General features: G+C 33.4%; 1 protein-coding gene across 1 annotated transcript in view; it reads right to left on the bottom strand.

Moving 5' to 3' along the window:
- LOC102886270 (zinc finger protein 33B-like) overlaps positions 1-15,742 on the bottom strand; it is a 45,408-nt gene extending 29,666 nt beyond the window's left edge. The window contains 4 exon segments of the mRNA XM_025038925.1: positions 1,763-1,858; positions 2,125-2,266; positions 14,281-14,338; positions 15,489-15,742. Of these exon segments, the coding sequence (XP_024894693.1) occupies positions 1,763-1,858; positions 2,125-2,266; positions 14,281-14,338; positions 15,489-15,616 (424 nt within the window). The 5' untranslated portion in view covers positions 15,617-15,742.
- Positions 15,743-17,030: the final 1,288 nt, after the last annotated feature.

Raw genomic sequence — 17,030 nt, 5'->3', positions numbered from 1 at the left:
GGGCAAATAATTTTTGACAAAAAAGCCAAAAATATACAGTGGAGAAAGGAAAGCCTCTTCAATAAATGATGCTGGGAAAACTGGAAAGCCACCTTCAAAAGAATAAAACTAGACTGTTGTCTATCACCACACACCAAAATTAACTCAAAATGGATTAAGAGCCTGAATGTAAATAAGACACATGCAAAAAGAAAACATAGGAACTAAACTCAAGGACCTTGGACTTAAAGAGGATTTTATGAATTTGACCTCACAGGCAAGGGAGGTAAAAGCAAAAATAAATGAATGGGACTACATTAAACTCAAAAGCTTCTGTTCAGCAAAAGAAATCATCACCAAGGTAAAGAGACAACCATCCGAATGGGAAAATATATTTGCAAACAATGCCTCCAATAAGAAGAGCCTAATAACCAAAATATACAAAGAACTCATATGACTCAATAACAACAAAGAAAAAACAATCCAATCAAAAAAGGGGCAGAGGACCTGAAGAGACATTTCTCCCTGGAGGGCATACAAATGGCCAACAAACATATGAAAAGATGCTCAACATTGCTAGCTATTAGAAAAATGCAAATCAAAACCACAATGAGATATTCCATCTCATACCTGTTAGAATTGCTGTTATCAACAGAATAAGTAATAACAAATGTTGGAGAGGATGTGGAGATAAAGGAACCCTCATACACTGCTGGTGGTACTGCAAATTGGTACAGCCACTATGGAAAACAGTATGGAGGTTCCTCAAAAAACTAAGAATTGAACTACCATATGATCCAGCAATCCCTCTACTGGGCATTTACTCTAAAGACTTGAAAACCCATATCTGAAAAGATATTTGAACACCGATGTTCATAGCAGCCCTATTCACAGTGGCCAGAACATGAAAGCAACTGAAGTGTCCTATGATAGATGACTGGCTAAAGTAGCTATGGTATATATATACAATGGAATATTACTCAGCCATTAAGAAGAGATGAAATACTGTCATTTGCGACAACCTGGATGGACCTCAAGATAATCATGCTAAACAAAATAAGCCAGACTAAAAAAGTTGAAAATCACAGGATATCACTTATATTTGGAATATAAACCTAAAAGTAACAAATGAACAGTACAAAAGGCGACTCAGGGACATGGACAAGGGACTAGTGCTTATTAGAGGATAGGGGGTGGGGAGGAGGGAAGAGGTAGACAGGTAAAGGGGGTCAAATATAGGGGAGTTGGGGAGGGTGAAGTGGGTAAAGGGGATCAAATATATGGTACCCGAAGGAAACTGGACTCTGGGTGGTAATCACACAATAGAATATATAGATGTCAAATTATAATGAACACCTGAAAATTATAATTATATTAACCAATGTTACCCCAATAAACTTAAAAAAAAAATTATGAGTCAAAAACCGAGTATATGAAAGAATGTCTGAAAGTAACAGAAAGGAAGGGCAGTGAAGGTAATGTGGGCAACTGAAATTGCTTTGAAAACATACAATAATCAAGATAAACAGTAGTAAAGATAAAAAGGGCAAAGATTGGACTGTTGGCAGATGTAAGAATAGTAAATGTTCGAAAAGCGAATCAAAAAGGAGGACATTCTCTGTGGGCATGATACCTGGAAATTTGCTTCAATAATCAGTATTCTCAATCACATCCAAGGGTTAGGACCTTGAAAGAGATATTCTTGAGAAAACATTTCAAAGTGGTCAACCTGTGGATTAACCACAGGAAAATAATAAATCCTCTGATGTTCACATTAACTCACCTGAGAAACTCTGGCTTGGCAATTCTTTCTCCAATATCCATGGCTCCTCTCCTTGCTCCAGTCTGAAGATCACCTCTGGTTTGGTAACACAATACCCTGACAAAGTAAAATAATTTAGGACTTGGACAAGGCAACCTAGACTCCATGGCCTCAGAAAGAGGAGGAAGCTTCTGGAGCTGCTCAATAAAGGTACCACTGAACATTTCACTGGAGAGGTAAACACATATATTCTTGGTACCCAAAAGTGATCAATCAACACTGAATTCTAATATTAACTATCATTAAACTCTAGAGTGTCTGTATGCTTCATAATTAAAAGAATTTTAAAATGCTACTTAGAATTACATAATAAAGGACCTTACCCACTGAGACAAGGTTGCTGTAGTTCTCCAACATCACATCTCTATACAAGGATCTCTGAGTTGGGTCCAGGTGCTGCCACTCCTCCTGAGTGAAGCCCACAGTCACATCCTTAAATGATACTGATGTAAATTTCTGTTCAATCTGAAATGTTCAAAATTAGGTAACATGGAAAAAGATATATGAGAACTAATCTTTACCATGATTACCATTCACAGATTATCTGAATGAATATAGAATATTTTGCTTTATATTCTGGACAAAGAAGAGAAATCATAATAGAAATATTCTGCCATTGCATTAATCCCCACAATGTAACTGGAACTATTCTAGTTAGTTCTTGGAAGCACTAAAATTAATCAACATCTTGTATTCAAAAAACATATAATCTGGTAAGAAAACATATACAGTAATAAATTAGAAATGCTATAGTGAAAGTACACACAAGACAGACTAATGTAAATGAGGAGCAAAATTAGTTCTATTTTAAGCTTCACTGAAGAACAGCTGTTGGATGAAGAGTAATACTGTGTTCTTCATGAGCACAGGGCCATGGCACAAGCAAAGGCCTCTAACACACTCAGGAAATGGGCAAAAGGACAAACAGCACAGGAGGAATTGAGAATAGAGCCTGGAGCTATGATGAGAGAAGGGGCCATGGATATATTCAGGAAATGGATTGCAGGGTAATTTCAGATCAATAGTTTCCAAAGCACGTGATTACTTTCCACCTTAAAGAATGGTGGACATTATCACCTATCATGTAGCCTCTGGAAAACTCCACTGCACACTTGTGAGACAATATAGTGAACGTGAGTATATATGTATAAATATAGTTTCGAATTCAGATTTTTTGAAAAGGTCTTGAGGAATCCTCACAAGGGACCCTGGAACAGTTTGAAAACCACCAAATTAGAGCGAATTTACCCAGCATATAACCTAGGGAGACTAATTCTTGCTAGGTGAAAAGAAGTTGGAAAAATACACACATTTAAATAAAGTGAACACTCTATGATCCTAAGCCTCTAATATGTTACTCTATATTTTAATTTTGAGGAAAAGACTTCAGTGTGTAGAATTCTCTAATTTACAGGAATATGACTACTACTATAGTCATATTATAATACTCTACTATACCCACCTTGCCCTCTAAATTTTTTTTTCTCAGAATGTTTAGTAGAACTGATTTGCAGAAAACTATACTTGAAAGTAGATGCTTTACAGATATATTGGGAAGCAAGTTGTTTTGGGGTACTGGTGCTTTCCTAGAGGAATCATCAATCAAGTTTTACTATATCTTCCAGGAAGTAAGAAGTTCTGGAGATGACTAGAAGAAACTGTGATCCAAAGACGATCAAGGTTTCTGAATGACTTGGGCAGTCTGAGCACCCATAATTGTACGGCTGCTGCCCAAGGATGAAGCCCTCTAGGCGTTCAGAGGTCCAGGCCAGAATTTAGAGGCATATTTGCTTAGAATACTTAGTGGCTAGAAACAAAAAAAAAAAAAAAATAGAAAAAGAAAAGAAAGAGCTCTACATCTTACTAAGTGAACACATTTAAGAAGAGAAATCAACTTGGGAAGATTTTCAGTTTGAACTAGAGAGCTCTAGCTCGAGCATTTAGCCTGGCATTGGTCTTATACTTTAAAAAGTATGTGGCATGAGTTATTGCCTCCCTGCCTGTTGTGTGCTGAAATATGGAAATTATCCACCCATCATATGGAACTCCAGCTTGAAATCCTTAGTACCTTGATAACACATTTTTCATTATACATTGGCTTCTAAAAATTAAATTTAAAAAAATTTTGTGAGAAAATTATCTACTTTAAAGATGACTTCTTTTCCTTTTTATTGTTTTCATTTAAAAAAAAAATCATTCACATTTACTAAGTCCTAGTAACTTTTTTAACTCTTTTTGATCCTGGGGATATAGCAGTAAACTAAATTTAAAATGTTTCTGTCCCTTAAATAGCTTAGAGCTTTTTGAAGGTAGGATTTTTCCTGAACTACATGTTACTCCAAATTTTAGGAAACATTTATCAGTGATAATGTGTCTCTGTTCCATGGATAAAACCAAACCAGACTCCAAGACAAAATGAGTTTATACATGTGAACAATTTCACAGATGCAAATTATTACAAAAGAAACCTCAGAGATAAACACTTCCCAACAAAACCAAGAGAATTGCCCAAAGGTGTCTAAGGCCCACTATCTTACAGAATTCAGGACTTCTAATATAGAGTTCAGCATTCTTTGTCAATTTCCAAAAAAAATTTACAGTATAACTCTTCCAAAGCATAGTAAGATGTTACTTGTTATTAAAGCATTAAATTAGTTTTTTTAAAAAATCCAACACTATAGAAGTTTATATTTATAAATTATATAAATAAACTATCAATACATTATAATTTTTAATTTTCTTTATATTTAGACTTAAAATTGTAGAGAGATGGCCTAATATTTTATTTCACTGCAATACATATTCTAGATTCTAACTTCAATTCAGAGACAATAATGAAGATGTGTAGAAAATGAAAAGGGAAAGATTTTGGAACTATTGTACTTGAAATGTCTGTAGACTATATAAGAGAAGACATCCAATTGGATAGTTTTTGATATCATCTAGAATGCACACTTTTACCTTTAGATAACTGTTGCAGAGAAAGGAGAGCAAAAGAACAGATTTGAGCATATACTGAAATTGTTACCAGGTTTTTATTTACAGAATCTACTCTTTTTAAAAAGAGAAGAAAAAGCTAAAAAGACAAAACACCACCACTTACATGAACTAATATAGTAGAAATTGGGATGCAAATAGGGCACTGATAAAAGGGGATAACAATAGAACTGGTCACCAATTCACTGGGCAGGGATTTGCATGAACAGCTGTACAGATACTAGATTAATTATATTAATCATACTTCCTCAGGGATTTGCATGAACAGCTGTACAGATACTGGAGTCACAAAGCCAGCCAGAAAAATAGGAGAAAACAGAACTGCACACTTTATTTTAGTAAAATAGGTCTTAGATATAATAAATTTGAAACACAATACTGTAGATCTAGAAATGAAAATAAAGATTTGGTAGACATTAATAACAATACCAGAGGGAAGGGGAAGAGGGTAGGTAGTTAAGGATAAAAGGGGTCTAATATTTGGTGGCAGAAGGAAATTTAACTTTGGGTGGTGAACACACAATGCAATATATGTATATACGTATATATGTATTTATATATATGTATATATATATACACACATACACATATATATAACATTGTTGAATTGTACACTTAAAACTTATTTAATTTTATTAACCAATGTCATTCCAATAACATAAATACATACATACATACATACATACATACATAAATTAATGATTTGGTGGAGTTTGAAGTCATCAAGAATGAATCCGATAGCTCTCAAGGAACTAAGAGACAGAAGAGAGAAATTAACAAGAATGCAACCTGAGGGAAAATCACTTTTCAACAGGCTCACAGAGAAAGAATGGGCTATGAACACCATGAAAGTATTTTCTGAAGGTGGAAATAAAAATGAGAATGAATAGTTTTAAAAACTAAGAGATGATATGATCATCTCATACAGAAAAGCAAGACAAGAAATATTCTTGGCAAACTATAAAAAGGAATTTCCTCAATGGGATAAAGGACTTTTTCAAACACCTACAGCAAACATCACATTTAATGGTGAAATATGGAAATTGTTCAACTTAAAACTAGTACCAACATAAGGATGTCTTCTATCTCCAATTTCATTCAATATTCTTCTAAAGTTCTTAGTGTATTATGACAAAACAATCATATACAAAGAAAACCCAAATTAAGTATCTAAAATAAAAATTTTAGAAATTAGATACAAGTTCAATATAATAAATTTCAGAAAATTAAATATTTTAATGGTACAATTAATAATAGCATAACAATATGAAAATCTCTACAAAGAAAATTACAAAATATAATAAAGGAAAATAAAGAAGACCTAAATAAATGGAGAGATATAACAGGTTCCTAGATAGGAAGGTTCAACACTATAAAAATATTAATTTGCTCCATGTTGATATACAAATTCATAGCAGCCTCAAACAAAATCCCGGTAGACACTTTCTTGGATATTAGGCAGGCTAATTCTAAAATATGTGAAAATGCAAAGGGCTAAGAAGAGACAAAACAATCTTGAAGAAAAATAAAGCCAGAAGAAATATATCAAGTATAATTAATCAATACACCATAATTAAAACATAGTGTGATATGGGCATAAGAATTTTCAAAAGTATACACAGAATGGGGAAGAGTTCAAAAACAGACCCACACATATATGACCACCTGATTTATGATAAAGGTAACAGAAAGATAATCATTTCAATAAATACTGCTAGTTTAATTATATTTATTGCTATCTTAAGTATAAGCAGAAATTCATTATAAACATTTTATATATTATAGATATATATCTAAATCTGAAGAGTAAAACAATAAAAAATTTCAGAAAATGCTATAAGAAATACCTTCATGACCAAAGATTTTTAAAACAGAAAACAAATTATATTAATCATACTATATTAAGAACCTACCCTTATCAAAAGACATAAAGAGGATAAAAATACAACACACACAGTGGGAAAAGACATTCAGAATACATATGTATCTAGTTAGTTTTACATATGAAATTCAATTAATATAATTCACCAATGAAGAAAATAAAGGAGACGAATCATATAATGATCTCAATAGATGATGAAAACCATTTGATAAACTTTAACAGAAACTCATTAAAAAAACTTTAGATAACTAGGACTAGAATGCACATCCTTGATGTGATTATACAAAATAAATGCAGCAAAAATTACATATTGAAAGAAAAGCTTTCCCTTTGAGAACAGAATCAAGACAAAGAAACCTATTCTTGCTTCTAACCAATATTACATATACAAGAAACTAGCAATGCAATAAAAGAAAAAAGGTTAAAAATTGGAAAATATAAATAAGTGTCTTTATTCCCAAATTATTTGTTTATATATATATAGAAAAATCCAAATAATGTATAGGTGAATTTTCTGACATAATATATTAGTCCAGAAAAATTGTTGGATATGAGATCAATATACTAAAAATAATTTTACATGTCAGCATCAAGTAATTAGAAAATGCAATTAAGATATATGTATGTTAACAAAAAAACTAAACATATAAAAATAACTAATAACAGATGTGCAAGAATCTACACAAAAAACTTTAACAATTACTAAAAACTTACATAAATGTTAGGAAATACAGCATGTTCATGCGTTAGAAGATTCAATATCAAAAAAAATAGCAATTTTTCCCAAACTTATTTATAGATTCGACTCAACCCCAAAGAAAATCCCAGCAAGTATTTTGTGAATACTAACAATTATGTAACAATTGTCAATACTAATATTCATATGGGAATGCAAAGGGCCACGAAGAACGAGGATCTCATTGAAGAAGAAAAAAATAAAGGGTATATACTACTAAACGTAAATACTTTTTGTCAAATGTGATACTGGTATAAGAAGAGACAAACCAATGGAACAGAAAGACCCAGACATAGACGTATACTTTATTATGACATATAACATGCTGCAAAACAGAGGAGAAAAAATTGTTCTAAGAATGATTCTAGATAAATTATATGTGAAAAAACTAAACTGATGTCAACCTTGTACATAAGTGAACATCAATTCCAATAAAACACACATAAATGTGAAAGCCAAAACAATATTTTTAAAATGACATGACCTTGGAGTTGGAAACTTACTTTAAACAGGAAATAGATAACACCAACACTAACAAATTTAAAAAACTAATCTAGGGATTGCCAAACTACTTTTACACAGCCAGACAGTAAATATTTTAGGCTTTGAGGGTTAGATGGTTTCTGTCACTTCATACATCAACTTCCCTATTAAAGCCACAGATTAATTGTAATGAGCAGGGAGGTATTAAGGATTGTGAGGGGGCACAAGGGAAGCTTCAAGAGTGCTAGTAATGTTTGTTTTGACCTATATATGAGTTATAAGGTTACTGAGTTTGTAATATAGTCATGTGCCAAATAACAACATTTCAGTCAATGATAGACCACATATATGATGGTGGTCCCACAGGATTATAAGGGAGCCGGAAAATTCCTATCACCTAGTTACTCATAGCCATCATAAGGTCATAGTGCAAGGCATTACTCATAGGTTTGTAGTGACGCTGGTGTAAACAAACTTATTGTGTTGCCAGTCATACAAAAGTTTAGCATGTACAATTATGTGCAGTATATAATACTTGATAATGATACTAAACAACTATTTTACTGATTTATGTATTTAATATGCTATACTTTTTGTCACTATTTATCGTGCACTCTTTCTACTTATTAAAAAAAAGTTTGCTTTAAAAGACTATGCCTTGTTAGGCTGTCAGCAGCCTCACATATCTCATGTTTACAGAGTCTCTTGATTGCATCATTTTCTCTTGAGCTTGATTTAATCTTATGTTATTTTCTACAGTAACATGCTGTACAGGACTGTAACCTATGAACAACAGGTTAAACCATATAGTCCAGGTATGCATTAGGCCATACCATCTAGATTTGTGTATCTCTATGATGTTCAAGATGACAAAACTGCCTAACAATGCATTTCTCAGAAGGAATCCCCAGTCGTTCAGCAGTGCATGATTCTAATTCTTTAAGCTCATAAGCGCTATACTTAAGACCTGTGAACTTTTCTATATAACTGCTATACATATGGAATAAGATTTATATACAACCTTCCTAGACTGAATCACGAAAAAGTGGAAAATCTAAATAGTAAAGAAATTAAAACAATAATCAAAAATCTTCCAAAAAGTAAAAGTCCAGGATGGTTACACTAGTAAATTCTATTAAACATTCAAAGATGATTTAATACCTATTCTTCTCAAACTCTTCCAAAAAAACTACACAACAGGCAGTAGTTCCTAACTCATTTTATGAGGCCAACATTACCTTGATACCAAAACCTGGTAAGGTTAACATAACAAAAAGAAAACTAGTAACCAATATGCCTGATAAATACAAATGTAAAAATCCTAAACAAAATACTAGCAAACCAAATACAACAATACATTAAAAAGATTATGCATCAGGATCAAGTGGGGTTCATTGCAGGTCACAAGGATGATTTGACATACACAAATTGATTAATGTGATATGCCACATAAACGAAATAAAGAATAAAAACCATGATCATCAGTAGATGAAGAAAAACCATTTGACAAGATACAACATTAATTTATGATTAAAACATTTAAGGAAATAAGTATAGAAGGAAACTATCTCAACATAATAAAGGCCATCTATGACAATCCCTCTGCTAATATCTTACCCAATGGTAAAAACCTAAGAAACTTCTTTTTAAGATCAGGAACGAGACAAGGTTGTCTGATATAACCACTATTATTCAATACAGTATTGGAAGTCCTGGCTAGAGCAACCAGGCGAGAGAAAGAAATAAAAGGCATCCAAATTGGGAACAAAGAAGTCAACTGTCTCTTTTTGCAGATGACATGATTATATTAGAAAACCCTAAAGACTTCACAAGAACACTACTAGAGACAATAAACAAATACAGTAAAGTGTCAGGATACAAAATCAATGTACAGAAATCCACAGTGTTCCTATACACTAATAATGAAATTTCAGAAAAATGAAAAAAAAAAAAAAAACTATTACTTTTGCAATTGCAACAAAAAGAAATAAAATACCTAGCAATAAACTTAACAAAGCATGTGAAGGACCTACACACTGAAAACTACAAGGCATTATTAAAAGAAATTGAAGAAAACACACACAAATGGAAACATACTCTGTATTCATGGATTGGAAGGTTCAACATAATTAAAATGACCTTATTACCTAAAGCACATACAGATTTAATGCAATCCACATAACAATCCCAATGGCATTTTTTTAAAGAAACAGAACAAAAAACCATCAGATTTGTATGCAAGCACAAAAGACCCTGAATCGCCAAAGCCATCCTGAGAAAAAAAAAAAAGGCTGGTGGTATGACTCTGCCTGACTGCAGATTATACTACAAAGCGACAATAATCAAAATAGCATGATACTGGCAGAAAATCAGACACACAGACCAATGGAACAGATTTGAGAGCCCAGAAATAAACCCCCATATATGGGCAAATAATTTTCAACAAAGGAGCCAAAAACATACAATGGAGAAAGAAAAGCCTCTTCAATAAATGGTGCTGGGAAAATTGAAAAGCCACATGCAAAAAAATGAAATTAGGCTGCTGTCACCATATACCAAAAATAACTCAAAATGGACCAAAGACCTAAATATAAGAACTGAAACAGTAAATTGCAAAGAAGAAAACACAGGTACTAAACTCACAGACCTTAGATTTAGAAAGGCTGTTAATGTATTTGACCTGAAAGGCAAAGGAAGTTAAGAGCAAAAATAAATCAATGGGACTATGTCAAACTAAAAAACTTCTGCAGAGCAAAAGAAACCATCAACAAGAAAAAGAGGCAACCAACCTAATGGGAGAAGATATTTGCAAACAATGCTTCCTATGAGAGGCTAATATCCACAATATATAAAGAATTCATACAACTCAACAACAACAAAAACAAACAATCCAATAAAAAAATGGGCAGAGGACCTGAACACTTCTCCCAAGAAGACATACAAACGGCCAACAGACATATAAGAAGATGCTTCACTTTACTATTAGGGAAATACAAATCAAAACCACAATGAGATACCACCTTATGCCTGTTAGAATGGCTATCATCAAAAGGACAAGTAATAACAAGTATCAGAGAGATTATAAAAAAGAAAAAAAAAGAACCCTCATACATTGCTGATGGGAATGTCAACTGGTACAGCCACTGTAGAAAACAGTATAGAGGTTCCTCAAAAAATTAAAACTAGAGTCACCATATGACCCAGTAATCTCTCTTCTGGGTATCTACCCAAAAAATTTGAAAACTCTTACCCATAAAGATATATGCACCCCGATGTTCATTACAGCAGTATTCATAGTGGCCATGACATGGAAACAAGCAAAGTGCCCCTCGATGACTGGATAAAGATGTAATACAATGGAATATTACTGGGTCTTAAGATGAAATACTGCCATTTGCGACAACATTGGATAGATCTTCAGATTATCATGTTAAGTGAAGTTAAGTCAACAGAAAAAGTTAAGAATCATATAATTCCACTCAGATGTGGGATATAAAACTGAAGGCAACAAATGAACAAGATAAACAGGGATTCATGGACACAAACAACATTTAGTGGTTACTAGAAGACATGGAGGGTGATAGATAAGGGGGTCAAATACAACGTGATGGAAGGAAACTGTGGGTGGTGAACCCTCAATGCAATATACATGATGTATTATTGAAATCTATATCATTTTATTAACCAATATCACCCCAATAAATTTAATTTAAAAATAAGATTTGTTAAAAATAAAAATACATTTTGATTTATTGATTGAACAGGCATCAGAAAGAAAACTGAAACCTGTGTAGAAAAAAAGAAAGCATTACATATTGCTACTTGGGGAAATTATAACCTTAAATGTGTATACTAAAAAACTCTAAAATAAACTTTAACAAAAAAAAAGAAAATAGAAAAAGCAGTTATAGCCAAGATAGCTGAAGGAAGGAGTAAAGATAGGAGTTAATGAAAATTATAGTTAAAGTCAATGAAACCAAAAGCCAGTTCCCTAAAAGACTAATAAAATACATGTCTGTATAAAAATTGGTCAAAAAAGGCACAAATGTAAAACTGTTAGGGATAAAAAAAAGCAATAAATTAAACTTTTTTAAAATGATAAAAATAATATAGACAAGTTTATGGAAAAAATACTGAAGAGCAGAATTACGCTAATCATTAAAAGAATAACACTTTTTGATCAAGTGGGTCTTGTTTCAGAACACAAAGATTAGTTGTCGAGAAATGTGGGAATATAACTCAATAGATCTAAAGAAAAAAGTTACATCATCATCCCCATAAAATGTTAAAAAGGCTTGTGGAAAAATTAAATTCTCATTTTTAATAAAATAAGACTCAATGGATACTTTGTGAACATGACAAAATGTATCTACCTAAGTCAAAAGCCAGCAGCATGCATAATGAAAAAACATGGCAGGCGTTCCTACCAAGTTCTATTTTATTAGTCCTAGGTCAGGAAGTGTTATCTTTTAATTATGCTGCTTATTTTTTACAGATGGACCAATATAAAATTAGATCTTTTCATCTAATTTTATTTAAGGTACTAAATATTAAAATAAGTTTGGTATTTTTAGACAAAATATAGAAAAATTTCATTAGGTCTCTGGGGTATGGAAAGCAAGAATAAAAAATAGAAGATATCAAAGAGTTGTACCACAATATAAAAGTTTCAGAAAATATACCATTAAGTTAAAAGACAAAAAGCATACTGAGAGAAAATAATTAGTAACAATTATAACAAAAGATTATCATTTAAAATATGGAATTCTTACAAAACTCAGTAAAAAAAACCTGAAAAGCCATAAATTTATAAAAGTTCGCAACTCAATAATTAGACATATGAATTAAACAGTTTAGTTTTTCACACATTAGCATAGGAATAATTTTTATATCTGGAGAGGAAGGAGGAAAAGTAGACTTCTAAAGAATAATAATATACCTAGAAAAATTAGAAATCTTCATATTCTACAATCCAAAAATATTAATCATAGGACTCTAGAGCACTGATTCTTAAACTTACTGAGTATCAGCATCACATGGATGCCTTGTGAAAATATGGATTGCTGGGCCTCCCCGCTAGAATTTCTCTGCTAGTAGGTTTGGAATGGAGCATGAGAATCTGCATTTAAAATAAGTTTCCAGGATATGCTGCTCCTTCTAGTTAAAGAACCTTACTTTGAGAAGCACTGCTCTAGAGTCTGGAGATACATTTGTGATTGTGCTGAGAGAATGACAAGAATATTCACAGCAGCATTATTTATATTACTGAAAAATGGAAAATACCTAGATGTCTACCAATAAAATACAGTAATTAGAACAGTGTGCCATACAATGGGAAAACATAGCATTAAAAAGAATAAACAACATTTGGATAGATCTTAAATTATTTATGAGTTGAGAAAAAATGTGTATAATATATACATTAAGGTAATTTATATATTTTTTAAAGCTCCCAAAACAATAAACAGTATTGTTCAACTAACTATATATCATTTCAATGTATATATAGAGATAAAATGAGAAAACTAGTAGGCAAAGGATGAAAACCTGGAACTAAACTAGGGGCACAATGAGGAAGACTCCAAAAAAACAGCCATCAGAAGAGTGATATGAAAAAAAAATAGTGGTATGAGTAGAAGACAAAGGATACTTTCCTAGAGAGAGAAGTCAGTAGGCTAATGCAGCAGTTGTTCAAAGAAGGCAACTACAACTAAGTCATTGGTGACCTTTACCGAGATAGATTCAAAAAAGTGAAGGGGAAGAACCAAGAGAGAATACTATGGAATGAAGTTTGACTGAGAAGCTCAGGAACATTTACCAGAGAACTTAACTTTTAACCATCTGCTGCACACCTTGTATACACAGCCTAGCTAAGATAAAATAGTTATGGAGAGTTTTTCTAACAGGCATGCAGGCCATTAATTTCTCTAGATTTTATACTAGGATCAAACAAGACCATTATAAAATTCACTGCTTGAACCATCACTTGGACCCTTTTACTCTTAGTAAAGAACAGTTTCAGGAACATATTTCAGGGCTGTCACTGGAAGGTAAGTCACTGTTTCCCTATATTAAGATTAAAAAAGGTATCTCCAGGGAGTCTTTGTGTCTTGAACGGAATTTGTCTGTATCCAAGTGTCTCCCTTTCTACCATGGTTATCAAAAACATCAAAGACACATTTGCAGGTCGACTTAGAAACTCTAAGATATACAATGATCAGTATATATCTATAAGCCAACTTGGTCTTGCTGTTGATCTTTATATTTTCTGTGAAATTCGATTTTTATCTTACCTATTACTAATTTCCCATCTTAACATACGGACTGTTAGAAATCATATTAAATCTATTGTAAAATACAAAGTGGGGACAAACAACTTACCTGGAATTTGTTCATATTCTTCTGTTCTTGGAAAAATGTAGACAACTCTGAAGACATGCTGGGTTAGAAGAGGAATTGGGTCATGAAAGATCTGGCCTGCCTGGCAGCTCCTGAATTCTCCTGCCCTTTAAAGCTACACACACCCACTAGGTAGGAAGAATGTCAATATCCGTTGGACCTTCAGAAGGAACAGGAGGATAGTAAAAGAGCACCTCTCTGACTCTGATATAATCATATAGCTTTGGGGCATAAAATTTTTTACTGGGTAAATATATATATTTGCTTCCTATGGATTTTTTATAAGTTTAAATATCCCTTGGTGTTCACAAAAGAAAAAGTTTAAATGACAAGACTGATTAAAACAAATAACACACCTAATGAAGGAACATTAACTCCTCACCAAAAAACTGTTGTAAAAAATACTGAGCGCTACGCTGTTTATCAATTTTCCTAACGTTACTAAACCTTTAGTTATTGACTCCAAAGAAAGCTATAAAAAGCAGTGCTTTAAGGAAAGGTCTGTTTTAATTTCTTTAACTTCAATGCGATTTCTCAAAAAGTTCTTTTACACGCAACATGCTTTTACTTGTGCGGAAAAGTAGGCAGTACTTGCCCAGGAGTCGAGAGATCTTAACTTTTCAGTCTTCATCACTGACAAATCTGTCGTCCTGCATAAATCACTAACCTTCAGAAGAAAAACAATTTTTTTTTCTAGCAAATGAGACAAACTAGATGATCCCTGAAACTGCTTCCTGAATGCTAGGGCAAATCAGGAAAGAGCAATAGCATATAACAAGATACGTTGATGGACGAGATCGGATAGCACCTAACCCGCCCGTCCCCCCTACCCCCCCAAAAAAATCAGAGAATCAAGGGAACGGTGTCTGGAGTGATAACTGAATCAGCCATTCCTGGCCACTCCTTCTTCCCATACCACGCCACACAAGTAATACGTCACACACGCGCCTCCTCCCCACAGACTAGGTGCAATCGTAACGCAAGAGCACATGCCCTTCTCCTGCGGCCCGAGGACCTGGCCTCACGAACCGTGCTCCGTGCAGAGGCTGGTCACGTGGGGATTCCAGTTCCTAGGCTTGACTGACACGCCCGCACTCCGCCGTCCCAAGGGTCTGGAGCGCTCCTCCCCACCACTGGACACTGATCGCCTCCCCTACAGCCGCACGAGCCTTCCCAGGCCCTCCTCCTACCCGCCAGGGCTCACCCGCCGCTCCCTTGTCATGTGACACGGACCGCAGAAAAGAGCATACACTCGCGACCTCAGAACCACCTTCCACGAGAAGCCTGAGAAAAACAGAAATAAAAGGCGGAAGTGCATAGAGGCAGAAGGCGGAACTAGGCATGCGCAGAAGACCTGCACACGGAGCAGAGCACTATCTGCACTATACTACAGAACTACTTTTTCCTCTGGTGTTTGCTACTAGCGTTTCTAGATTGGCGGAGAGGTGCCACCTTACGTAGCATGTGAGAAATTGGGGGCGGGGCGCGCGTCTGAGTTCCAAAAGCAACCGAAAGCCGTGGTTCCTTCATGGACTCCCCGCAAAGTTAAGGGTTACAACTGAGTTCTATGTGCTGCCAGTGTGCTGTTTAGAAATAGCTGTCAAAGAAAGGGAACCTGCCTGTCAATTTTACTTTTTTTTGACTACTAGGAAATGATCCTAGCAATACATAAAATAATATCTGACCCCATCACAGATATTCTCTGGAGCGGGCGGACAAGAAAGCTAGTTCGTCAATATCATTAAAGCAATAAACGAAATTGTAGATAAGTCAGAAAAGACACAATCTATATAATTATAAAAGCCTATATAATTCACACACAAAAAAGATATCTTTATTCATTTATATAAACATATTTTTTCCTCTGACAAAATTACTTGAGTAAATGGAGGTAGAACCTTTCATAGAAAAATCAATATTCTGACAAAATTCCAATAAGAATCTCAAATTTTTGTGTATACTTTTTTATTTTCAATATGTACTTCACAAAAGCATTCTTAACGTCATCCAGAATAAATAAAATTCTAAATTAACAGCCAGGAAACATTTTTAAAAGGAGAAAAATTGCCTAAGAAATATCGATATGTATAAATTGCTTTGTTATTCAAAATAATTTGGCAACCGCTTAATGGAAATACAACAGCAATGATTAAGAGCATTTTTCGACATTTATTTAAACATTTATTACTGTTGATTTTCTGAGTTTTATGAAGAGTATTATTTTAAATCTCGTATAGTAAATTAGCAGTTATTATACAATGACAGAAAGAATGGAGTACTCCAAAGAGCAAGTCATTCTCAACAATCTGGAATAAAGGTTAAATCCGTAGATTACACGAGATACTATTCAATCCACAAATATTGTGGATTCAATATTTGAAATGTTTAAACCGTTAAGTTAAAGAAATAAATACGTTGAAATGGAGAAGTCGTGACACCAAAGATAGAAACCATAAATTTAAAACCTGATACATTTTAACACAGAAAATAACAACTCGGTTCTAGTTTTAAATATGTTCAAAGCAAATAAAACCAGAAAATTATATTTTTATTATTTGAAAGAAAATATGTATTAATAAGGACATCTTTAAATAAATAGAAAACTTAAAATGGGCTACAGAACTGTGCAGTAATATAATAAAAAAGAAAATGGAAATGAATAATGTATGTATGGAAATTACCATTGTGAGGTAAAAGAAATTCAAATATTTAAGTAAAAATATGTAAGATGT

The sequence above is a fragment of the Pteropus alecto genome, unplaced genomic scaffold, assembly GCF_000325575.1.
Source record: "Pteropus alecto unplaced genomic scaffold, ASM32557v1 scaffold86, whole genome shotgun sequence".
Classification (NCBI taxonomy): Eukaryota; Metazoa; Chordata; class Mammalia; order Chiroptera; family Pteropodidae; genus Pteropus; species Pteropus alecto.
Note: the sequence above shows the minus strand (reverse complement) of the source record. Positions and strands in the feature narration are given on the sequence as shown.